Source organism: Coturnix japonica, unplaced genomic scaffold (assembly GCF_054131305.1).
Source record: "Coturnix japonica strain WE unplaced genomic scaffold, WE-NBRP24 Scf140, whole genome shotgun sequence".
In the NCBI taxonomy this organism is placed as follows: Eukaryota; Metazoa; Chordata; class Aves; order Galliformes; family Phasianidae; genus Coturnix; species Coturnix japonica.
Genome location: NW_028189043.1, coordinates 4,502 through 30,483, shown reverse-complemented (window position 1 = coordinate 30,483; position 25,982 = coordinate 4,502). Strand labels below are relative to the sequence as shown.

The following is a 25,982-nucleotide window of genomic DNA, read 5'->3' as shown; positions in this document are numbered from 1 at the left end:
TGATCTATGGGGTGAATGGGGATCTATGGGGTCTGTTGGTGATCTATGGGGTGAATGGGGATCTATGGGGTGAATGGGGATCTATGGGATGAATGGGGATCTATAGGGTGAATGGGGATCTATGGGGTGAGTGGGGGATCTATGGGATGAATGGGGATCTATAGGGTCTCTATGGGGTCTGTTGGTGATCTATGGGGTGAATGGGGATCTATGGGGTGAGTGGGGGATCTATGGGGTGAATGGGGATCTATGGGGTGAATGGGGATCTATGGGGTCTGTTGGGGATCTATGGGGTCTGTTGGTGATCTATGGGGTGAATGGGGATCTATGGGGTCTGTTGGTGATCTATGGGGTGAATGGGGATCTATGGGGTAACTATGGGGTCTGTTGGGGATCTATGGGGTCTGTTGGTGATCTATGGGGTGAATGGGGATCTATGGGGTATCTATGGGGTCTGTTGGGGATCTATGGGGTGAATGGGGATCTATGGGGTCTGTTGGTGATCTATGGGGTGAATGGGGATCTATGGGGTAACTATGGGGTCTGTTGGGGATCTATGGGGTCTGTTGGTGATCTATGGGGTGAATGGGGATCTATGGGGTATCTATGGGGTCTGTTGGGGATCTATGGGGTCTGTTGGTGATCTATGGGGTGAATGGGGATCTATGGGGTATCTATGGGGTCTGTTGGGTATCTATGGGGTCTGTTGGTGATCTATGGGGTGAATGGGGATCTATGGGGTCTGTTGGGTATCTATGGGGTCTGTTGGTGATCTATGGGGTGAATGGGGATCTATGGGGTCTGTTGGTTATCTATGGGGTCTGTTGGTGATCTATGGGGTGAATGGGGATCTATGGGGTGAATGGGGATCTATGGGGTCTCTATGGGGTGAATGGGGATCTATGGGGTCTCTATGGGGTGAATGGGGATCTATGGGGTCTCTATGGGGTGAATGGGGATCTATGGGGTCTCTATGGGGTGAATGGGGATCTATGGGGTCTCTATGGGGTGAATGGGGATCTATGGGGTCTCTATGGGGTGAATGGGGATCTATGGGGTCTCTATGGGGTCTGTTGGGGATCTATGGGGTCTGTTGGTGATCTATGGGGTGAATGGGGATCTATGGGGTCTCTATGGGGTCTGTTGGTGATCTATGGGCTGAATGAGGATCTATGGGGTGAATGGGGATCTATGGGGTGAATGGAGGATCTATGGGGTGAATGGGGATCTATGGGGTCTCTATGGGGTATCTATGGGGTCTTTCCCCCCCCCCAGGCTGACGATGACCCCGGTGGGTTCGGGTCCCCCCATCAATGTCACCTTTTGGGGCACGGCCCGACCCAAATGTGCCCCACTTATGGGGCAGCCGCTCAGGGTGGAGGAGACGCGGCCCTGCCTGAATCCGTGGGGCTGCCCCACAGATGGGGGTGAGCAAATGAAGGGGGGGCTTCTATGGGGTCTCTATGGGGTCTCTATGGGGCACTATGGGGTCTCTATGGGGCACTGTAGGGGCTCTATGGGGCACTATGGGGTCTCTGTGGGGCACTATGGGGTCTCTATGGGTCTCTATGGGGCACTATGGGGTCTCTATGGGTCTCTATGGGGCACTATGGGGTCTCTATGGGTCTCTATGGGTCCCTATGTGTCTCTATGGGTCTCTATGGGGCACTATGGGGTCTCTATGGGGCACTATGGGGTCTCTATGGGTCTCTATGGGGTCTCTATGGGGCACTATGGGGTCTCTATGGGGCACTGTAGGGGCTCTATGGGGTCTCTATGGGTCTCTATGGGTCTCTATGGGGTCTCTATGTGTCTCTATGGGGCACTATGGGGTCTCTATGGGTCTCTATGGGTCCCTATGGGTCTCTATGGGTCTCTATGGGGTCTCTATGGGTCTCTATGGGTCTCTATGGGTCTCTATGTGTCTCTATGGGGCACTATGGGGTCTCTATGGGGTCCCTATGGGTCTCTATGGGGTCCCTATGGGGTCCCTATGTGTCTCTATGGGTCCCTATGGGTCTCTATGGATCCCTATGGGTCTCTATGGGTCTCTATGGGGTCCCTATGGGTCTCTATGGGTTTCTATGGGTCTCTATGGGTCTCTATGGGTTTCTATGGGTCTCTATGTGTCCCTATGGGTCTCTATGGGTCTCTATGGGTCCCTATGGGTCTCTGGGTCTCTATGGGGTCTCTATGGGTCTCTATGGGGCACTATGGGGTCTCTATGGGTCTCTATGGGGCACTGTAGGGGCTCTATCTGGCACTATGGGGTCTCTATGGGGCACTATGGGGTCTCTATGGGGTCCCTATGGGGTCTCTATGGGTCTCTATGGGGCACTGTAGGGGCTCTATGGGGCACTATGGGTCCCTATGGGTCTCTATGGGTCTCTATGGGTCCCTATGGGTCCCTATGGGTCTCTATGGGGTTTCTATGGGGTCTCTATGGGTCTCTATGGGTCCCTATGGGTCCCTATGTGTCTCTATGGGTCTCTATGAGTCTCTATGGGTCTCTATGGGTCCCTATGGGGTCTCTATGGGGTTTCTATGGGGTCTCTATGGGTCCCTATGGTTTCTTATGGGTCTCTACGGGTCCCTATGGGTCTCTATGGGTTTCTGTGGGTCCCTATGGGTCTCTATGGGTCCCTATGGGTCCCTATGTGTTCCTTTGGGTCCCTATGGGTCTCTATGGGTCTCTATGGGTCTCTATGGGTCCCTAAGGGTCTCTATGGGTCTCTACAGGTCCCTATGGGTCTCTATGGGTCCCTAAGGGTCTCTATGGGTCTCTACGGGTCCCTATGGGTCTCTATGGGTCTCTATGGGTCCCTATGGGTCCCTATGGGTCTCTATGGGTCTCTATGGGTCCCTAAGGGTCTCTATGGGTCTCTACGGGTCCCTATGGGTCTCTATGGGGTCTCTATGGGTCTCTATGGGTCCCTATGGGTCCCTATGGGGTCCCTATGTGTCTCTATGGGTCCCTATGGGTCCCTATGGGTCTCTATGGGGTTTCTATGGGGTCTCTATGGGTCTCTATGGGTCCCTATGAGTCTCTATGGGTCCCTATGGGTCCCTATGGGTCTCTATGGGTCTCTATGAGTCTCTATGGGTCTCTATGGATCCCTATGGGTCTCTATGGGGTTTCTATGGGGTCTCTATGGGTCCCTATGGGTCCCTATGTATCCCTATGGGTCCCTATGGGTCTCTATGGGTCCCTATGGGTCTCTATGGGTCGCTATGGGTCTCTACGGGTCCCTATGGGTCTCTATGGGGTCTCTATGGGTCTCTATGGGTCCCTATGGGTCCTTATGGGTCTCTATGGGTCTCTATGGGTCCCTATGTATCTCTATGGGTCTCTATGGGTCCCTATGGGGTTTCTATGGGGTCTCTATGGGTCTCTATGGGTCCCTATGCATCTCTATGGGTCCCTATGCATCTCTATGGATCTCTATGGGTCCCTGCCCCACATAATCCCCTCCCCCGATTCCCCCCAGATGACTGAGAGCCGCCGGACCCCAAAATCATCGGATTTAACCCCAAAAATTCCCCCACCCCAAAATAAAAGCTGAGCATCGCTGCGCTGTCTCTTTAAATGTGGGCGGGGCTTAACGACACGGGGGCGTGACGTCACGGCGCCAAGCCACGCCCACCTCCATTGGGTTGTATTGGGTGTGGGCGTGGCTTATGCTAATTAGGGGGCGTGGCTCAGGCTCTATAGGGTCCATATGGGGACCCTTATGCCCTATAGGATCCATATTAAGAACCCTGAGGCCCTATAGGGTCCATATGGGGACCTTGAGGCCCTATAGGGTCCATATGGGAACCCTGAAGCTCTATAGGGTCCATATGGGGACCTTGAGGCCCTATAGGGTCCATATGGGGACCCTCAGGCACTATAGGATCCATATGGGGACCCTCAGACCCTATAGGATCCATATGGGAACCCTGAGGCCCTATAGGGTCCATATGGGAACCCTGAAGCCCTATAGGGTCCATATGGGGACCCTCAGAACCCTATAGGAACCCTATAGTAACCCTATAGGAACCATATATGAACCTTAAACCCATATTCCCCCTTCCTCAGCCTCTATAGGGTCTATATGGACACCCCCCCCCCCCCATTTCCCAGGCCCTATAGGGGTCCCCATCCCTATAGGGCCCTATAGGGGTCCCCATCCCTATAGGGCCCTATAGGGTCCCATAGTAATAAAGGCACCACCACCATCATAAAAACCCTTTTATTGCCAATATTCATCTTACCCCCCCCCCCGACCCCAAATATAAAGGGGGAAACCCTATAGGGGGAAACCCTATAGGGTTATAGGGGTCCCATAGGGGTCCCATAGGGGGAGACCCTATAGGGTTATAGGGGTCCCATAGGGGTCCCATAGGGGTCCCATAGGGGTCCCATAGGGGGAGACCCTATAGGGTTATGGGGGTCCCATAGGGGGAAACTAAGGCACAGAGGGGCTATGGGGTGGGGGGGGGTCCCATAGGGGGAGACCCTATAGGGTTATAGGGGCCCATAGGGGTCCCATAGGGGGAGACCCTATAGGGTTATAGGGGTCCCATAGGGTTATAGGGGTCCCATAGGGTTATAGGGGTCCCATAGGGGGGTAATGGGGTGGGGGGGGGTCCCATAGGGGGGTAATGGGGTGGGGGGGGGTTTCATAGGGGGAGACCCTATAGGGTTATGGGGGTCCCATAGGGGGAAACTGAGGCACAGAGGGGCTATGGGGTGGGGGGGGGGTCCCATATAGGGGGGTAATGGGGTGGGGGGGGTCCCATAGGGGGAACCCTATAGGGTTATGGGGGTCCCATAGGGGTCCCATAGGGGGAAACCCTATAGGGTTATAGGGGTCCCATAGGGTTATGGGGGTCCCATAGGGGGGTAATGGGGTGGGGGGGGGTCCCATATGGGGTGGGGTGGGGGTCCCATAGGGGGAAACCCTATAGGGTTATAGGGGTCCCATAGGGGGAAACGAAGGCACATAGGGGCTATGGAGTGGGGGGGGGTCCCATAGGGGGGTAATGGGGTGGGGGGGGGTCCCATATAGGGGGGTCCCATATAGGGGGTAATGGGGTGGGGGGGTCCCATAGGGGGGTCCCATAGGGGGGTAATGGGGTGGGGGGGGGTCCCATAGGTGGAAACCCTATAGGGTTATGGGGGTCCCATATGGGGGGGGAGTGGGTTGGGGGGGTCCCATATAAAGGGGGTGGGGGTCCCATAGGGGGAAATTAAGGCACATAGGTTCTATTGGGGGGGTGGGGGGGGGGTAGAGGAAGACCCCCCCCCATAATAATTTAAGCTCTCCCCCTATAATTTGGGGGGGGTCTTCAGGGGCCTTCGTTGGTATCTGAATGGGGGGGGGGAAATAGAGGGGGGTTAATGGGGATCCCAGTGCCCCCCCAGTCCATCCCATTAACCCCCCATTGCCCCCCATTACCCCCCATTGACTTCCATTGATCCCCATTACCCCCCATTACCCCCCATAGCCCCCCATAGCCCCCCATTACCCCCCTATAGACCCCCATTACCCCCCATAGGACCCCCATAAGATGCCATAGGACCCCCATAGCCACCCATTACCCCCCATTACCCCCCATAGACCCCCATATACCCCCCATATCCCCCCCATATCCCCCCATTACCCCCCATTACCCCCCATTGACTTCCATTGACTTCCATTGCCTTCCATTGATCCCCATTGACTTCCATTGACTTCCATTGATCCCCATTGCCCCCCATTACCCCCCATAGCTCAGTGCTGCCCCCTGCTGGCCGTGATGGCTCATTGCATCCCATTACCCCCTATTACCCCCCATTACCCCCCATATCCCCCCATATCCCCCCATTACCCCCCATATGCCCCCCATATCCCCCCAATTACCCCCCATATCCCCCCATATCCCCCCATATCCCCCCATATCCCCCCCATTTTACCCCATAGACCCCCCATTACCCCCCATTACCCCAATAGCCCCCCATAGACCCCCTATAGCCCCCCATATCCCCCCATATCCCCCCCATTACCCCCCATATCCCCCCATAGCCCCCCATATCCCCCCATATCCCCCCCATTACCCCCCATATCCCCCCATAGACCCCCTATAGCCCCCCATTATCCCCTATAGACCCCCATATCCCCCCATATCCCCCCATATCCCCCCCATTTTACCCCATTACCCCCATAGCCCCCCATAGACCCCCTATAGCCCCCCATTTTACCCCATTACCCCCCATAGTCCCCCATTACCCCTCATAGCCCCCCATATCCCACCATAGACCCCCTATAGCCCCCCATATCCCCCCATATCCCCCCATATACCCCCCATATCCCCCCCATTTTACCCCATTACCCCCCATAGACCCCCATATCCCCCCATATCCCCCCCATTTTACCCCATTACCCCCTATTACCCCCATTCCCCCCCATTCCCCCCCATATCCCCCCATATCCCCCCCATTTTACCCCATTACCCCCCATAGACCCCCATTACCCCCCATATCCCCCCCATATACCCCCATAACCCCCCATATCCCCCCATAGCTCCCCATTACCCCCCTTATCCCCCCCACATCCCCCCATATCCCCCCCATTTTACCCCATTACCCCCCATAGACCCCCATTACCCCCCATATCCCCCTATAGACCCCCATAGCCCCCCATTACTCCCCCATAGACCCCCATTATCCCCCATTGCCCCCCCATTAACCCCCATAGCTCAGTGCTGCCCCCTGCTGGCGCTGATGGCTCAATGCATCCCATTACCCCCATAGCCCCCATTACCCCCATTACCCCCTATAGACCCCTATAGACCCCCATTACCCCCCATAGGACCCCCATAAGATGCCATAGGACCCCCATATCCCCCCCATTTTACCCCATATCCCCCCATATACCCCCCATATCCCCCCCATTTTACCCCATTACCCCCTATAGACCCCCATTACCCCCCATTACCCCCCATTACCCCCTATAGACCCCCATATCCCCCCATATCCCCCTATAGCCCCCATTTTACCCCATTAACCCCCATTACCCCCCATTGACTTCCATTGATCCCCATTACCCCCCATTGACTTCCATAGCCCCCCATTGCCCCCCATTAACCCCCATAGCTCAGTGCTGCCCCCTGCTGGCGCTGATGGCTCATTGCATCCCATTACCCCCCATAGACCCCCATTACCCCCTATAGACCCCCTATAGACCCCCATTACCCCCCATAGGACCCCCATAAGATGCCATAGGACCCCCATATCCCCCCCATTTTACCCCATTACCCCCCATAGCCCCCCATTATCCCCCATTATCCCGCATTACCCCTCATAGACCCCCATATCCCCCCCATATACCCCCCATAGCCCCCCATTACCCCTCATAGACCCCCATATCCCCCCCATATACCCCCCATAGCCCCCCATAGCCCCCCCATAGCCCCCCATTACCCCCATAGCCCCCCATATCCCCCCCATATCCCCCCCATATCCCCCCATATCCCCCCATATCCCCTCATATCCCCCCTATAGACCCCCATATATCCCCCATTATCCCCCATTACCCCCCATTGACTTCCATTGATCCCCATTACCCCCCATTGCCCCCCATTAACCCCCATAGCTCAGTGCTGCCCCCTGCTGGCCGTGATGGCTCATTGCATCCCATTACCCCCCTTACCCCCCATTACCCCCTATTACCCCCCATAGACCCCCATTAACCCCATAGCCCCCCATTACCCCCCATTGCCCCCCATTACCCCCATTGCCCCCCATTAACCCTCATAGCTCAGTGCTGCCCCCTGCTGGTGCTGATGGCTCATTGCATCCCATTACCCCCCATAGCCCCCCATTATCCCCTATTGCCCCCCATTACCCCCTATAGACCCCCATTACCCCCCATTGACTTCCATTGACTTCCATTGACTTCCATTGATCCCCATTACCCCCCATTAACCCCCATAGCTCAGTGCTGCCCCCTGCTGGCCGTGATGGCTCATTGCATCCCATTACCCCCCATTACCCCCCATTACCCCCCTGTAGCCCCCCATTACCCCCCATAGGACCCCCATAAGATGCCATAGGACCCCCATATCCCCCCCATTTTACCCCATATCCCCCCATATCCCCCCCATATCCCCCCCATTTTACCCCATTACTCCCCATAGACCCCCATTACCCCCCATTACCCCCCATATCCCCCCCATAGCCCCCCATATACCCCCCATATCCCCCCATATCCCCCCATTACCCCCCATATCCCCCCATATACCCCCCATATCCTCCCCATACCCCCCCCATAGACCCCCATTACCCCCCATTACCCCCATATCCCCCCCTATAACCCCCTATATCCCCCTACAACCCCCTATGTTCCCCTATAACCCCCTATATCCCCCCTATAATCCCCATATCCCCCCCATTACCCCCCATTACCCCCCATAGCTCAGTGCTGCCCCCTGCTGGCGGTGATGGCTCATTGCATCCCATTACCCCCCATTGCCCCCCATTACCCCCTATAGACCCCCATTACCCCCCATTACCCCCCATAGCCCCCCATTACCCCCCATAGCCCCCCATTACCCACCGGTGGGGGCTGCGTTGTGCCCCCCCCCCTTTTTAGGGAGGCTGATGACGGCGTCGTAACCCAACAGGATCCCGGCCAGGAGCCCAAAGACCTGGATATATATTATATGGGGGGGGGGGCACATAAAGGGATGTCAGAGACCCCCCCCCAAATACAATGACACCCCAGGACCCCCCCCATTTAAAGGACCCCCCCCCCCCAGGACCCCCCCACCTACCCCCATTTAAAGGACCCCCCCCCATTTAAGGTCCCCCCCCCCATTTAAAGGACCCCCCCCAATTTAGGGGACCCCCCCCCATTTAAAGGACCCCCCCCCATCTTAAATCCCCCCCCCCCCCTTAAAGGACCCCCCCCCCATCTTAAAGCCCCCGCCCCCCATTTAAAGCCCCCCCCCCCCATTTACCCCCCCAGCGGTTCCGGCTCCGTCCCGGTGCCCGATGATGACGATGATGGAAGTGATGAGGAAGAGCAGGCAGCCCACGGCACAGCGCAGCAAGTCCTATATGGGGGGGGGCGTTAATAGGGACCCCATAGGGACATAGGGACCCCATAGGGACCCCATAGGGACCCCATAGGGACATAGGGACCCCATAGGGACACCATAGAGACCCCATAGGGACCCCATAGGGACATAGGGACCCCATAGGGACACCATAGGGACCCCATAAGGACATAGGGACCCCATAGAGACCCATAGGGACCCCCCAACCCCATAGAGAAACCCTGACCCCATAGAGACCCCATAGAGACCCCATAGGGACATAGGGACCCCATAGGGACATAGAGACCCCATAGGGACCCCATAGAGACCCCATAGGGACATAGAGACCCCATAGGGACCCCATAGGGACATAGGGACCCCATAGGGATGAGGAAGAGCAGGCAGCCCACGGCACAGCGCAGCACGTCCTATGGGGGGGGGGGGGTCTGTTAATAGGGACCCTATAGGGACCCCCCGACCCCATAGAGACCCCATAGGGACACAGGGACCCCATAGGGACCCATAGGGATATAGGGACCCCACAGGGACCCCATAGGGACCCATAGGGACATAGGGACCCCATAGGGACCCCATAGGGACATAGGGACCCCATAGAGACCCCCCGACCCCATAGGGACCCCATAGGGACCCCATAGGGACCACCTGACCCCATAGAGACCCCATAAGGACACAGGGACCCCCCCGACCCCATAGAGACCCCATAGGGACATAGGGACTCCATAGGGACCCCCTGACCCCATAGGGACCCCATAGGGACACAGGGACCCCATAAAGACCTCATAGGGACATAGGGACCCCCTCAAACCCATAGGGACCCCCTGACCCCATAGAGATCCCATAGGGACATAGGGACCCCATAGGGACCCCATAGGGACACAGGGACCCCCCGACCCCATAGGGACCCCAGAGGGACCCATAGGGATCCCCCGACCCCATAGGGACCCCCCAACCCCATATGGACCCCATAGGGACCCATAGGGACCCCATAGGGACATAGGGACCCATAGGAACCACCTGACCCCATAGGGACCCCATAGGGACACCATGACCCCATAGGGACCCCATAAGGACATAGGGACCCCATAAGGACATAGGGACCCCATAGGGACCCCATAGGGACATAGGGACCCCATAGGGACCCCATAGGGACCCCATAGTGATGAGGAAGAGCAGGCAGCCCACGGCACAGCGCAGTACGTCCTATATGGGGGGGGGTGTTAATAGGGACCCCATAGGGACATAGGGACATAGGGACCCCATAGGACCCCATAGGGACCCTATAGGGACCACCTGACCCCATAGAGACCCCATAGGGACCCCATAAGGACATAGGGACCCCATAGAGACCCCATAGGGACATAGGGACCCCATAGGGACATAGGGACCCCATAGAGACCCCATAGGGACCCCCCGACCCTATAGGGACCCCAGAGGGACCCCATAGGGACACAGGGACCCCATAGGGACCCATAGGGACCCCCTGACCCCATAGGGACCCCATAGGGACATAGGGACCCCATAGGGACCCCATAGGGACCCCCCAACCCCATAGAGACCCCATAGGGACATAGGGACCCCATAGAGACCCCATAGGGACCCCATAGGGACATAGAGACCCCATAGAGACCCCATAGGGACCCCATAAGGACATAGGGACCACCTGACCCCATAGAGACCCCCCAACCCCATAGGGACCCCATAGGGACATAGAGACCCCATAGGGACCCCCTGACCCCATAGAGACCCCATAGGGACATAGGGACCCCATAGGGACCCCATAGGGACATAGGGACCCCATAGGGACCCCCCAACCCCATAGGGACCCCATAGGGACCCCCCCAACCCCATAACCCCCCCATAGACCCCATATATACCCCATAGGGACCCCATAGGGACCCATAGGGACCCCCCAACCCCATAAGCCCCCATAGGGACCCATAGGGACCCCCCAACCCCATAGGGACCCCATAGGGACCCATAGGGACCCCCCAACCCCATAGGGACCCCATAGGGACCCCCCAACCCCATAGGAACCCCATAGGGACCCATAGGGACCCCCCAACCCCATAAGCCCCCATAGGGACCCATAGGGACCCCCCAACCCCATAGGGACCCCATAGGGACCCCATAGGGACCCCCCAACCCCATAGGGACCCCATAGGGACCCCCTGACCCCATAGGAACCCCATAGGGACCCATAGGGACCCCCCAACCCTATAGGAACCCCATAGGGACCCATAGGGACCCATAGGGATACCCCAACCCCATAGGGACCCCATAGGAACCCATAGGGACCCCCTGACCCCATAGAGACCCCCAGCCCCATAGGGACCCCATAGGGACCCCATAGGGACACAGGGACCCCATAGGGACATAGGGACCCCATAGGGACCCATAGGGACCCCCCAACCCCATAGGGACCCCATAGTGACCCCCGCAACCCCATAACCCCCCCATAGACCCCATATATACCCCATAGGGACCCCATAGGGACCCATAGGGACCCCCCAACCCCATAGAGACCCCATAGGGACCCCATAGGGACCCATAGGAACCTCCCACCCCCATAAGCCCCCATAGGGACCCCCCGACCCCATAGGGACCCCATAGGGACATAGGGACCCCATAGGGACCCATAGAGACCCCCCAACCCCATAGGGACCCCATAGGGACCCATAGGGACCCCCCAACCCCATAGGGACATAGGGACCCCCCAACCCCATAGGGACCCCATAGGGACCCCATAGGGGCACCATGACCCCATAGGAACCCCATAGGGACCCATAGGGACCCCCCAACCCCATAGGGACCCCATAGGGACCCCATAACCCCATAACCCCCCCATAGACCCCATATATACCCCATAGGGACCCCATAGGGACATAGGGACCCCATAGGGACCCCGCGACCCCATAGGAACCCCATAGGGACCCATAGGGACCCTCCAACCCCATAACCCCCCCATAGACCCCCCATAGACCCCCATAGACCCCCCATAATCCCCCATAGACCCCATATATACCCCATAGAAACCCCATAACTCACGGTCCACCCCCAATGCACCACAGGCAGCCGCTGGTGCAGCCCTATGCCCCTTAAGCCCCCCATTAACCCCCATAACCCCCCATAGACCCCCATAATCCCCCACAGACCCCCATAGACCCCCATAGACCCCCCATAGACCCCCATAACCCCCCATAGACCCCCATAATCCCCCCATAGACCCCCATTGAGCCCCCATAGACACCCATAACCCCCCATAGACACCCATAATCCCCCATAGACCCCCATAGAGCCCCATAGACCCCCATAACCCCCCATAGACCCCCATAGAGCCCCATAGACCCCCATAACCCCCCATAGACCCCCATAGACCCCCATAGACACCCATAATCCCCCATAGACCCCCATAGACCCCCCATAGAGCCCCCATAGACCCCCATAACCCCCCCATAGACCCCCATAATCCCCCCCATAGACCCCCATAATCCCCCCATAGACCCCCATAATCTCCCCCATAGACCCCCATAATCCCCCCATAGACCCCCATAGACCCCCATAGACACCCCATAGACCCCCATAATCCCCCATAGACCCCCATAACCCCCCATAGACCCCCATAATCCCCCCATAGACCCCCATAGACCCCCATAGAGCCCCCATAGACCCCCATAACCCCCCATAGACCCCCATAGACCCCCATAGACCCCCATAGACCCCCATAACCCCCCCATAGACCCCCATAGAGCCCCCATAGACCCCCATAACCCCCCATAGACCCCCATAGACCCCCATAGACCCCCATAGAGCCCCCATAGACCCCCATAACCCCCCATAGACCCCCATAACCCCCCCATAGACCCCCATTGAGCCCCCATAGGCACCCATAACCCCCCATAGACCCCCATAGACCCCCATAATCCCCCATAGACCCCCATAACCCCCCCATAGACCCCCATAGAGCCCCCATAGACACCCATAACCCCCCATAGGCCCCCATAGACCCCCCATAGAGCCCCCATAGACCCCCATAACCCCCCATAGAGCCCCCATAGACCCCCATAACCCCCCATAGACCCCCATAACCCCCCCATAGACCCCCATTGAGCCCCCATAGGCACCCATAACCCCCCATAGACCCCCATAGACCCCCATGGACCCCCATAATCCCCCATAGACCCCCATAGAGCCCCCATAGACCCCATATATACCCCATAGGGACCCCATATGGACATAGGGACCCCATAGGGACCCATAGGGATCCCCCAACCCCATAGAGACCCCATAGGAACCCATAGGGACACCATGACCCCATAGGACCCCATAGGGACCCCCCGACCCCATAGGGACCCATAGGGACCCCCCAGCCCCATAGGGACCCCATAGGGACCCCCCAACCCCATAACCCCCCCATAGACCCCATATATACCCCATAGGGACCCCATAGGGACATTGGGACCCCATAGGGACCCCATAGGGACCCCCCAACCTCATAGAGACCCCATAGGGACCCCCCAACCCCATAACCCCCCCATAGACCCCATATATACCCCATAGGGACCCCATAGGGACCCCATAGGGACCCATAGGGACCCCCCAACCCCATAGGGACCCCATAGGGACCCCCCAACCCCATAGAGAAACCCTGACCCCATAGGGACCCCATAGGGACCCATAGGGACCCCCCGACCCCATAGGGACCCCATAGTGACATAGGGACCCCATAGGGACCCCCCAACCCCATAGAGTCCCCATAGGGACCCCATAGGGACATAGATACCCCATAGGGACCCCCTGACCCCATAGAGACCCCCCAGACCCATAGGGACCCCATAGGGACATAGGGACCCCATAGAGACCCATAGGGACCCCCCAACCCCATAGGGACCCCATAGGGACCCCCCACCCCCATAGAGAAACCCTGACCCCATAGAGACCCCATAGGGACATAGGGACCCCATAGGACCCCATAGGGACCCCCCAACCCCATAGGGACCCCATAGGGACACAGGGACCCCATAGGGACATAGGGACTCCATAGGGACCCCCCAACCCCATAGGGACCCCATAGGGACCCCTTCAAGCCTATAGGGATACCTCGACCCCATAGGGACCCCATAGGGACATAGGGACCCCATAGGGACCCATAGGGACCCCCCAACCCCATAGGGACCCCATAGGGACCCCATAGGGACCACCTGACCCCATAGAGACCCCCCGACCCTATAGGGACCACCTGACCCCATAGGGACCCCATAGGGACCCCTTCAAGCCTATAGGGATACCTCGACCCCATAGGGACCCCATAGGGACATAGGGACCCCATAGGGACCCATAGGGACCCCCCAACCCCATAGGAACCCCATAGGGACCCATAGGGACCCCCCAACCCCATAGGGACCCCATAGGACCCCATAGACCCCATATACCCCATAGAAACCCCATAACTCACGGTCCACCCCCAATGCACCACAGGCAGCCGCTGGTGCAGCCCCGTAAGGCACAGAACCACCGCGATGCAGCTGAAGATGAGCTCACACACAGCCAGCCCCACATAGCCGGGGGTGCGGGACGCCCCATAGCACAATAGGGTCACCGTACACAGAACCTATAGGGGATAGAAGGCAGGAACCCCATAGAATCCCATAGAAACCAATAGAATCCCATATAACACTATAGAACCCCATAGAACCCCATAGGACCCCATAGAACCCCATAGGACCCCATAGAACCCCATAGGGGGGGCTAGGAGCCATGGTGCCCCATAGAGTCCCATAGGACCCTATAGAATCCCATGGGGGGGGCTGGAATCCCATAGAACCCCATAGAGGGGCTGGGACCCCATAGAACCCCATAGAACCCAATTGAATCCCATAGAACCCCATAGAACCCAATAGGGGGGGCTGGGAGCCATGGAACCCCATAGAACCCCATAGAACCCCATAGGGAGGCCTGGAACACCATAATACCCAATAGAACCCCATAGAACCCCATAGGGGGGGCTGGAAGCCATGGAACCCCATAGAACCCCATAGAACCCCATAGGGGGGGCTGGAAGCCATGGAACCCCATAGAACCCCACATAGCCGGGGGTACAGGACGCCCCATAGCACAATAGGGTCACGGTACAGAGAACCTAGAGGGGATGTATAGGGGATATAAGGCAGGAACCCCATAGAACACCATAGGACCCAATAGAACCCCATAGGGACATAAAGACCCCATAGGAACCCCCTGACCCCATAGAGATCCCATAGGGACATAGGGAGCCCATAGAGACCCCATAGGGACATAGGGACCCCATAGGGACCCCATAGGGACATAGGGACCCCATAGGAACATAGGGACTCCATAGGGACATAGGGACATAGACACCCCATAGGGACATAGGGACCCTATAAGGACCCAATAGGGACCCCCTGACCCCATAAAGACCCCATAAGGACATAGGGACCCCATAGAGACCCCATAGGGACATAGATACCCCATAGGGACCCCCTGACCCCATAGAGACCCCATAGGGACATAGGGACCCCATAGGGACCCCCTGACCCCATAGAGATCCCATAGGGACATAGGGACCCCATAGGGACGTAGGGACCCCATAGAGACCCCATAGGGACATAGGGACCCCATAGGAACCCCCTGACCCCATAGAGACCCCATAGAACCCAATAGAACCCCATAGAACCCCATAGGGGGGGCTGGAACCCCATAGAATCCCATAGAACCCAATAGAATCCCATAGAACCCCATAGAACCCCATAGAACCCAATAGAATCCCATAGAACCCCATAGAACCCCATAAGGGAGGCTGAAACCCCATAGAACCCAATAGAATCCCATAGAACCCCATAGAACCCCATAGAACCCCATATAGCCGGGGGTACGGGACGCCCCATAGCACAATAGGGTCACCGTACATAGAACCTATAGGGGATGTATAGGATATAGAGCCCCATAGAATCCCATAGGACCCAATAGAATCCCATAGAACCCCATAATACCTAATAGAATCCCATAGAACCCAATAGAACCCCATAGGACCCCATAGAACCCCATAGGGACATAGATACCCCATAGGGACCCCCTGACCCCATAGAGACCCCATAGGGACCCCACAACCCCATAGAACCCCATAGAACCCCATAGAACCCCACAACACAGCACTTATAGGGGATGTATAGGGGCTAGAGGGGATTCTCCTTAAAGGGGCAACGCCACGCGGGGGTGCTTGGGGGGGGGGCCCACCACTGCCATGTCGGGGGCCTCTTAAAAGGGCAACGACCCTAAGTCGGGTCTATAGGAATATAGGGGGGGTCTCCTTAAAGGGGCAACGCCACTCGGGGGTGCTGGGGGGGGGCCCACCACTGCCATGTCGGGGGGGCTCTTAAAGGGGCAACGACCCTAAGTTGGGTCTATAGGAATATGAGGGGTGGGTTCTTAGGGGGTCTCCTTAAAGGGGCAACGCCACTGGGCTGGGCCCACCACTGCCATCTCGGGGGTCTCTTAAAAGGGCAACGACCCTGAGTCGGGGTCTATAGGAATATGAGAGGGGTCTCCTTAAAGGGGCAACGCCACTGGGGTGGGCCCACCACTGCCATGTCGGGGGTCTCTTAAAAGGGCAACGACCCTAAGTCGGGTCTATAGGAATATAGGGGGGTCTTCTTAAAGGGGCAACGCCACTGGGGTGGGCCCACCACTGCCATCTCGGGGGTCTCTTAAAGGGGCAACGACCCTAAGTCGGGGTATTTGGGACTATTGCGGGGGGGGGGGTCTCCTTAAAGGGGCAACGCCACGCAGGGGGTTCTGGGGGGGGCCCACCACTGCTATGTCAGGGGGTCTCTTAAAGGGGCAACGACCCTGAGTCGGGTCTATAGGAATATAGGGGGGGTCTCCTTAAAGGGGCAACGCCACTGGGGTGGGCCTACCATTGCCATCTCGGGGGTTCTTAAAGGGGCAACGACCCTAAGTCAGGTCTATGGGAATATAGGGGGGTCTTCTTAAAGGGGCAACGCCATGCTGGGGGGGGCCCACCACTGCCATGTCGGGGGTCTCTTAAAAGGGCAACGACCCTATGGGAATATGAGGGGGGTCTCCTTAAAGGGGCAACGCCACTGGGGTGGGCCCACCATTGCCATGTCTGGGGTCTCTTAAAGGGGCAACGACCCTAAGTCGGGGTCTATAGGAATATAGGGGGGGTCTTCTTAAAGGGGCAACGCCACTGGGGTGGGCCCACCACTGCCATCTCGGGGGTCTCTTAAAGGGGCAACGACCCTAAGTCGGGGTCTATAGGAATATAGGGGGGGTCTTCTTAAAGGGGCAACGCCACTGGGGTGGGCCCACCACTGCCATCTCGGGGGTCTCTTAAAGGGGCAACGACCCTGAGTCGGGGTCTATAGGAATATGAGGGGGTCTCCTTAAAGGGGCAACGCCACTGGGGTGGGCCCACCACTGCCATCTCGGGGGTCTCTTAAAAGGGCAACGACCCTATGGGAATATGAGGGGGGTCTCCTTAAAGGGGCAACGCCACGGGTGGGCCCACCACTGCCATCTCGGGGGGCTCTTAAAGGGGCAACGACCCTGAGTCGGGTCTATAGGAATATAGGGGGGGTCTTCTTAAAGGGGCAACGCCCATTTAATGCGTGTGGACCCCACCCAAAGCTGGTGCAATAACGGCTGGCAATGGAAACGATGGGCACCGCCCTGACCCCCCCCCCCGGTTTAAATTCAAAGCCCAGCTCTCAACCAATCAGAGCCTGAGATTCCTCCTCTAAGCCCCGCCCCCCTTTATTTAACCCTTTAAGTGCCGTTTGTTTCCTAAGGGCGTTGGCTTAAAGGACAACGCCTGGATGCTGATGGGGGGGGGGGGGTGTTTAAATAGGGGTGGGGCCCTTTAAATGGGGGGGGGGGCCCTTTAAATAGGGACCCCATAAGGACCCCCTGACCCCATAGAGACCCCATAGGGACATAGGGACCCCTTTGGGCCCCCCCACCCCACCCCATAGCACTCCCTATAGGGCTCCCACCCCACACTTTGCCCCCCCCCACCCCATAGATCTCCCTATAGGGCTCCCACCCCACACTTTGCCCCCCCCCCCACCCCATAGATCTCCCTATAGTGCCCCCCCCACCCCATAGCTCTCCCTATAGGAACACCCCCCACCCCATAGCTCTCCATATAGGAACCCCCCAGCCCCATAGATATCCCTATAGGGCTCCCACACCCCCGCCCCATAGATATCCCTATAGGGCTCCCCACCCCACTTTGGACCCCCCCACACCCCATACCTATCCCTATAGGGCCCCCCCCACCCCATAGCTCTCCCTATGGGGCTCCCCACCCCCCATACCTCTCCCTATAGGGCTCCCCACCCCATAGCTCTCCCTATAGGACCCCCCCCCGCCCCATAACTGCCCCCCCCACCCCCCCCCACCCCATAACTCTCCCTATAGGGACCCCCCCCCGCTCCACATCCCACCCCCCTCCCCACTTTGGGACCCCCCACCCCACCCCATAGCTCTCCCTATGGGACCCCCCCCACCCCATAGATATCCCTATAGGGCTCCCCACCCCATAGCTCTCACTATAGGGGCCCCCCCACCCCATAGCTCATCCTATAGGCCCCCCCCCCCGCCCCACAACTTCCCCACCCCCTATTTTGGTACCCCCCCACCCCACCCCATAGCTCTCCCTATGGGACCCACCCCACCCCATAGATATCCCTATAGGGCTCCCCACCCCATAGATATCCCTATAGGGCTCCCCCACCCCATAGATATCTCTATAGGGCTCCCCCACCCCATAGATATCTCTATAGGGCTCCCCACCCCATAGATATCCCTATAGGGCTCCCCACCCCATAGCTCTCCCTATAGGGTTCCCACCCCACTTTGGCCCCCCCCCACCCCATAGCTCTCCCTATAGGGCCCTCCCCACCCCATAGCTCTCACTATAGGACCCCCTCCCCACACCCCCACCCCATAGATCTCCCTATAGGCCCCCCCCCGCCCCACAACTGCCCCCCCCCTATCTTGGACCCCCCCCCCCCCCCATACCTCACCCTATGGGACCCCCATCCCCCCCCAGCCCCACAACTCACGATCTCCCCTATGAGCACCATCCCCTTCCTGCTCCTCGCGAAGGCCCCACATCCCCCCACACATCCCCTGTTCCCGCTGGGCTCCATGTTAACGACCATACAAATAATGGGGACGCGGCCCCTTTAAGACGGAGGGGGGGGGTGAGGAAACCACGCGGCGGGGGGCGGGGCTTAGAGGCCGAGGAGCCACGCGATTGGTTGGCGGAGACAAAGGGGGCGGGGCTAAGAAGGGGATTCCCCCATAGGGAGGGGAAACCCGTCTCTGATTGGTCGAGGGGCGGGGCTTGATGTGGGGGGAATCCCCTGCGCTGATTGGATGAGGTGAGGGAGTAGCCCCGCTCTGATTGGTTGATGGATGGGGGATGCCCCGCGCTGATTGGTTGAAGGGATGGAGGGGGGAAACCCCTTTGGGGGCGGGGCTTAAGGGTTGATTTGGCGCCAAATGAGCCCCCTTGGGGGCGGGGCTTAAGGGCCGGTTTGGCGGGAAATAATTAATTAGGGGGCGGGGCTTAAGGGCGGCTTGGCGGGAAAAGTGGGGAGGGGTCCTAAGGGACCCCAGACCCATATAGGGACCCTATAGATTCAATGGGGGGGTGTATAGGACCATATAGGGACCCTATAGAGCCATATGGGGCCCTATAGATTAAATGGGGGGTGTATAGGATCATATAGGGACCCTATAGAGCCATATGGGGCCCTATAGATTCAATGGGGGGGTGTATAGGATCATATAGGGACCCTATAGAGACATATGGGGCCCTATAGATTCAATGGGGGGGTGTATAGGATCATATAGGGACCCTATAGAGCCATATGGGCCCTATAGATTCAATGGGGGGGTGTATAGGATCATATAGGGACCCTATAGAGCCATATGGGACCCTATAGATTCAATGGGGGGGTGTATAGGATCATATAGGGACCCTATAGAGCCATATGGGGCCCTATAGATTCAATGGGGGGGTGTATAGGACTATATAGAAACCCCATAGAGCCATATGGGGCCCTATAGATTCAATGGGGGGGTGTATAGGATCATATAGGGACCCCAGACCCATATAGGGACCCTATAGATTCAATGGGGGGGTGTATAGGATCATATAGGGACCCTATAGAGCCATATGGGGCCCTATAGATTCAATGGGGGGGTGTATAGGACCATATAGGGACCCTATAGAGCCATATGGGGCCCTATAGATTCAATGGGGGGGTGTATGGGGTTATATAGGGACCCTATAGAGCCATATGGGGCCCTATAGATTCAATGGGGGGATGTATAGGATTACATAGGGACCCTATAGAGCCATAGGGGGCCCTATAGATTCAATGGGGGGGTGTATAGGATCATATAGGGACCCTATAGAGCCATATGGGACCCTATAGATTCAATGGGGGGATGTATAGGATTATATAGGGACCCTATAGAGCCATATGGGGCCCTATAGATTCAATGGGGGGGTGTATAGGATTATATAGGGACCCTATAGAGCCATATGGGGCCCTATAGATTCAATGGGGGGATGTATAGGACCATATAGGGACCCTATAGACCCATATGGGGCCCTATAGATTCAATGGGGGGGTGTATAGGATTATATAGGGACCCTATAGAGCCATATGGGGTCTCAAACCCATATAGGGACCCTATAGATTCAATGGGGGGGGTGTATAGGATTATATAGGGACCCTATAGAGCCATATGGGACCCTATAGATTCAATGGGGGGGTGTATAGGATTATATAGGGACCCTATAGAGCCACATGGAGCCCTATAGATTCAATGGGGGGGTGTATAGGATTATATAGGGACCCTATAGAGCCATATGGGGCCCTATAGATTCAATGGGGGGGTGTATAGGATCATACAGGGACCCTATAGAGCCATATGGGGCCCTATAGATTCAATGGGGGGGTGTATAGGATCATACAGGGACCCTATAGAGCCATATGGGGCCCTATAGATTCAATGGGGGGATGTATAGGATTATATAGGGACCCTATAGAGCCCCTATAGACCCATATAAACCTATATGGAATCTGCCCCATATCCGCATAGCAACAGCAAAGCCCGTATTTGATTGGCTGTCGCTCCACCAATCAGAGTGTCCGAATCGCCGCGCAAATCCCTCCTGGGAAATGTAGTCCTCGCAACCGGAAGTGCTCTCCGCCATATTTCCCACAATCCCTTGCGGGGGAAAAAAAACCAAGATGGCGGCGAGCAGCGATAAAGCCGGTTCTACAGGCCCAACGGCGCCGGTATCGTTCGGTTTCAGCCGTAAAGCGGAACGGAGGAAGCTGTTAAAGGCCGGGCCTTGTTCGGAACCGGATGGCGAAAGTGCGGATGGCGAAAGTGCGGATACGGATTACCTGACTGCTGTGGAGGACCGCGAGTTGTTGAGGTGCGCATGCGCGAAGTGGGGGAGGGTTGGTGGGGGGGGGCGCGGCGGCCATGTTGGATGTATGAGTGCGCATGCGCCACGGGCTGGTTTGAATGAGACCGCTGTGATTGGTCGGGTGGGAGTTGTGGGCGTGGTTAAAACTAGCCACGCCCACCGCTGGTCATTTGAATGGAGGCGCTGTGATTGGTCGGGTGGGGACTGTGGGCGTGGTTAAAGCTTTGGCCACGCCCGCAAGGGGGTTATTTGCATAAAGGGGCTGTGATTGGTCGGGTGTTGTTTGTAGGCGTGGTTATAGCTAGCCAAGCCCACCGCGGGCATTTGAATGAGGGCGCTGTGATTGGTCGGGTGGGGTTTGTGGGCGTGGTTAAAACTGGCCACGCCCACAAAGTGGAGTATTTGCATAAAGGGGCTGTGATTGGTCGGGTGTTGTTTGTGGGTGTGGTTAAAACTGGCCTCGCCCACAAGTGGGACATTTGCATAAAGAGGCTGTGATTGGTCGGGTGGGGGATTGTGGGCGTGGCTTAAACTAGTCACGCCCACAAATGGGATGTCTTTGCGTGCTGTGATTGGTCGCTTGTCGATTTGTGGGCGTGGCTAAAGCTTTAACCCCGCCCACCAGCGCCAAGCCGGCCCCGCCCCTCCCAAGGACCTCGTGATCCCTCTACGCCCCTCCCACAAATGGCGGAACCCGGAAGTGACACCCGGAAGCCACGCCCACAAGGGAGAAAGCCACGCCCACAAAGAGGAAGGCCACGCCCATAATGAGGAAGGCCACGCCCACAAAGAGGAAGGCCACGCCCACATTGGGGTTGGCCACGCCCCCTTTGGGGTTGGCCACGCCCCCAATGGGGACCCATTGGAAAGGACGGCGGTGGAGGAGCTGCTGAAGGGTGAATATGGGGGGGGGGCTTTGGGGGTCCTGGGGGGGTTATGGGGTCTTAAAGGGGGTTATAGGGGGGGTTATGGGGTCTTGGGGGCTTATGGGGTCCTATAGGGTGTTATGGGGTCTTAAAGGGGGTTATAGGGGGGGGTTATGGGGTCTTGGGGGGGGTTATGGGGTCTGGGGGGGTTATGGGGGGTTAAAGGGGGTTTTATGGGGTCTGGGGGGGTCTTATAGGGGGTTATAGGGGGGGGTTATGGGGTTATAGGGGGGTTATGGGGTCCTGGGGGGGGTTTATGGGGTCTGGGGGGGGTTATAGGGGGGTTAATGGGGGTTATAGGGGGGGTTATGGGGTCTTTGGGGGTCTTTGGGGGGGTTATGGGGGGTTTTATGGGGTTTATGGGGGGAGATATGGGGGTTATAGGGGGGGTTATGGGGTCCTGGGGGGGTTATGGGGGGGTTAAAGGGGGTTTTATGGGGTCTGGGGGTTTATGGGGGGGTTATGGGGTCCTGGGGGGGGGTTATGGGGTCTTAAAGGGGGTTATAGGGGGGGGTTATGGGGTCCTGGTGGGGGTTATGGGGTCCTATAGGGTGTTATGGGGTCTTAAAGGGGGTTATAGGGGGGGTTATGGGGGGTTATGGGGTTTTATGGGGTCTTGGAGGGGTTATGGGGGGTTAAGGGGGGTTTTATGGGGTTTAGGGGGGGAGATATGGGGTCCTGGGGGGGTCCTGAGGGTCTTGGGGTGGTTTTAAGGGGGTCTTGGGGGGTTTTATGGGTCTTGGGGGGGTTATGGGGGGTTAATGGGGGTTTTATGGGGTCTGGGGGGTCTTTGGGGGGGTTAAGGGGGGTTTTAAGGGGTCTTGGGGGGTTATGGGGGTTTATGGGGGGTTTTATGGGGTCTGGAGGGGTCTTTGGGGGGGTTAAGGGGGGTTTTATGGGGTTTATGGGGGGAGATATGGGGTCCTGGGGGGGTCCTGAGGGTCTTGGGGTGGTTTTAGGGGGTCCTGGGGGTTTATGGGTCTGGGGGGTAAGGGGGGGTTATGGGGTCTTGGGGGGTTAAAGGGGGTTTTATGGGGTCTGGGGGTTTATGGGGGGGTTTATGGGGTCTTGGGGGGGGTTATGGGGTCCTAGGGGGGGTTATGGGGTCTTAAAGGGGGGTATAGGGGGGGGTTATGGGGTCTTGGGGGGCTTATGGGGGGTTAATGGGGGGTTATGGGGTCTGGGGGGTTATGGGGTCTTGGGGGTGGTTTTATGGGGTTAAGGGGGGTTTTATGGGGTCTTGGGGGGGTTATGGGGGGTTAAAGGGGGTTTTATGGGGTCTGGGGGGTTATAGGGGGTTTATGGGGTCTTGGGGGGGGTTATGGGGTCCTGGGGGGGGGTTATGGGGTCTTAAAGGGGGTTATGGGGGGGGTTATGGGGTCTGGGGGGGTCTTTGGGGGTTTTAAGGTGGGTTTTATGGGGTCTTGAAGGGGTTATGGGGGTTAAGGGGGGTTTTATGGGGTCTGGGGGGGTTATAGGGGGGTTAATGGGGTTTATAGGGGGGTTATGGGGTCCTGGGGGTGGTTATGGGGTCTTAAGGGGGTTATAGGGGGGGGTTATGGGGTCTTGGGGGGGGTATGGGGTCTTAAAGGGGGTTATGGGGGGGTTATGGGGTCTTGAGGGGGGTTATGGGGTCCTGGGGGGGGGTTATGGGTCTTAAAGGGGGTTATGGGGGGGGTTATGGGGTCCTGGGGGGGGTTATGGGGGGTCAATGGGGGTTTTATGGGGTCTGGGGGTTTATGGGGGGTTTTATGGGGTCTTGGGGGTCTTTGGGGGGGGCTAAAGGGGGTTTTATGGGGTCTGCGGGGATTATGGGGGGGTTAATGGGGGTTTTATGGGGTCTTGGGGGGGTTATGGGGGGGTTAAGGGGGATTTTATGGGGTTTATGGGGGAGATATGGGGTCTGGGGGGGTCCTGAGGGTCTTGGGGTGGTTTTAGGGGGGTCCTGGGGGGGTTTTATGGGGTCTGGGGGGGTTAAGGGGGATTTATGGGGCTTGGGGGGGTTATGGTGTGGTTGGGGGGCTATGGGGTCCTATAGGAGTTATGGGGGTGGGTTATGGGGTCCTGGGGGGGGTTATGGGGGTTATAGGGGGGATTTATGGGGTCCTGGGGGGTTTTATTGGGACTTAAAGGGGGTTATAGGGGGAGTTATGGGGTCTTAGGGGGGTTAAGGGGGTTTTATGGGGTCTGGGGGTTTATGGGGGGTTTTATGGGGTCTTGGGGGGGTTATGGGGTCTTGGGGGGGGTTATGGGGGTTATAGGGGGGGGTTATGGGGTCTTGGGGGGGTTCTGGGGGGGCTAAGGGGGTTTTATGGGGTCTTGGGGGGGGTTATGGGGGTTATAGGGGGAGGTTATGGGGTCTTGGGGGGGTTATGGGTCTTGGGGGCTATGGGGGGATATGGGGTGGCTATGGGGGTCCTGGGGGGGGTTATGGGGTCCTATGGGAGTTATAGGGGGGTCCTGAGGGGGTATAGGGGGGGTTATGGGGTGGCTATGGGGATCCTGAAGGGGGGGTTATGGGGTCCTATGGGGGGGTTGGGGGGAGTTATGGGGCCTGGGGGTCTTGGGGGGGTTAAGGGGGGTTTTATGGGGTCCTGGGTGGGTTTTGGGGGGGTAATGGGGGGCTATGGGGGGGATATGGGGGTTGGGGGGGTTATGGGGTGGGAAATGGGGGTTGGGGGGTTTAATGGGGGGGGGGTCTGACCCCCATTTCTTGCCCCATAGAGGCCAGGCAGAGCCTTGAGCTGGGCCAGGACCCCCCCAACGCAGCCCCCATCCCCATGAGGAGCAAGGAGGAGAACGTGGGCAGTGGGGCATTGCCTGTGAGTAATGGGGGGGGGGTCCTGAAACCCCCCTATAACCCCCCCAAATACCCCATGAGACACCCCAAAACCCCCACAGGACCCCTAACCCCCCCAGGACCCCCTAAAACCACCCCAAGACCCCCTAAAACCACCCCAGGACCCCCCCAGGACCCTTAAAACCCCCTAGGACCCCCTAAAACCACCCCAGGACCCCCAAAACCCCCCCAGGACCCCATGAACAACCCCAAGACCCCATAAAACCACCCCAGGACCCCCCTAGGACCCCAAAACCCCCCCCAGGACCCCCTAAAACCACCCCAAGACCCCTAAAACCACCCCAGGACCCCTTAAAACCACCTTAAGACCCCCCAAAACCCCCCCAGGACCCCATAAAACCACCCAAGACCCCATAAACCCCCCCCAGGACCCCCCCAGGACCCCATGAAACCCCCCTAGGACCCCCTAAAACCCCCCCAGGACCCCATAAAACCCCCCAGGACCCCCAAAACCACCCCAAGACCCCCTAAAACCACCTTAAGACCCCCTAAACCCCCCAGGACCCCCTAAAACCAACCCAAGACCCCATAAAACCACCCCAAGACCCCCTAAAACCACCTTAAGACCCCCTAAAACCACCCCAAGACCCCATAAAACCCCCCCAGGACCCCCCCAGGA

General features: G+C 57.9%; 3 protein-coding genes across 3 annotated transcripts in view; 2 read left to right on the top strand and 1 right to left on the bottom strand.

Annotated features, from left to right (window-relative positions):
- Positions 1-3,570, top strand: part of LOC146751096 (properdin-like) — a 38,623-nt gene extending 35,053 nt beyond the window's left edge. Inside the window, exons 8-9 of the mRNA XM_085535615.1 lie at positions 1,276-1,427; positions 3,489-3,570. Of these exons, the coding sequence (XP_085391741.1) occupies positions 1,276-1,427; positions 3,489-3,496 (160 nt within the window). The 3' untranslated portion in view covers positions 3,497-3,570. The remainder of the gene's footprint in view (positions 1-1,275; positions 1,428-3,488) is intronic.
- Positions 3,571-5,261: 1,691 nt separating this feature from the next.
- Positions 5,262-19,336, bottom strand: LOC146751095 (proteolipid protein 2-like). Its single transcript, XM_085535613.1, has 5 exons — positions 19,185-19,336; positions 14,534-14,689; positions 8,983-9,078; positions 8,580-8,670; positions 5,262-5,351 (listed from the first exon to the last, which is right to left on the bottom strand). The coding sequence occupies exons 1-5, from the start codon at positions 19,281-19,283 to the stop codon at positions 5,332-5,334; spliced, it is 462 nt and encodes a 153-aa protein (XP_085391739.1). The 5' UTR covers positions 19,284-19,336; the 3' UTR covers positions 5,262-5,331.
- A 2,011-nt stretch (positions 19,337-21,347) lies between these two features.
- LOC146751094 (G-patch domain and KOW motifs-containing protein-like) lies at positions 21,348-25,336 on the top strand. The gene is made up of 3 exons (XM_085535616.1): positions 21,348-21,583; positions 22,203-22,473; positions 25,228-25,336. Exons 1-2 carry the CDS (start codon positions 21,393-21,395, stop codon positions 22,237-22,239), a joined length of 228 nt encoding a protein of 75 aa, XP_085391742.1. The 5' UTR covers positions 21,348-21,392; the 3' UTR covers positions 22,240-22,473; positions 25,228-25,336.
- Positions 25,337-25,982: the final 646 nt, after the last annotated feature.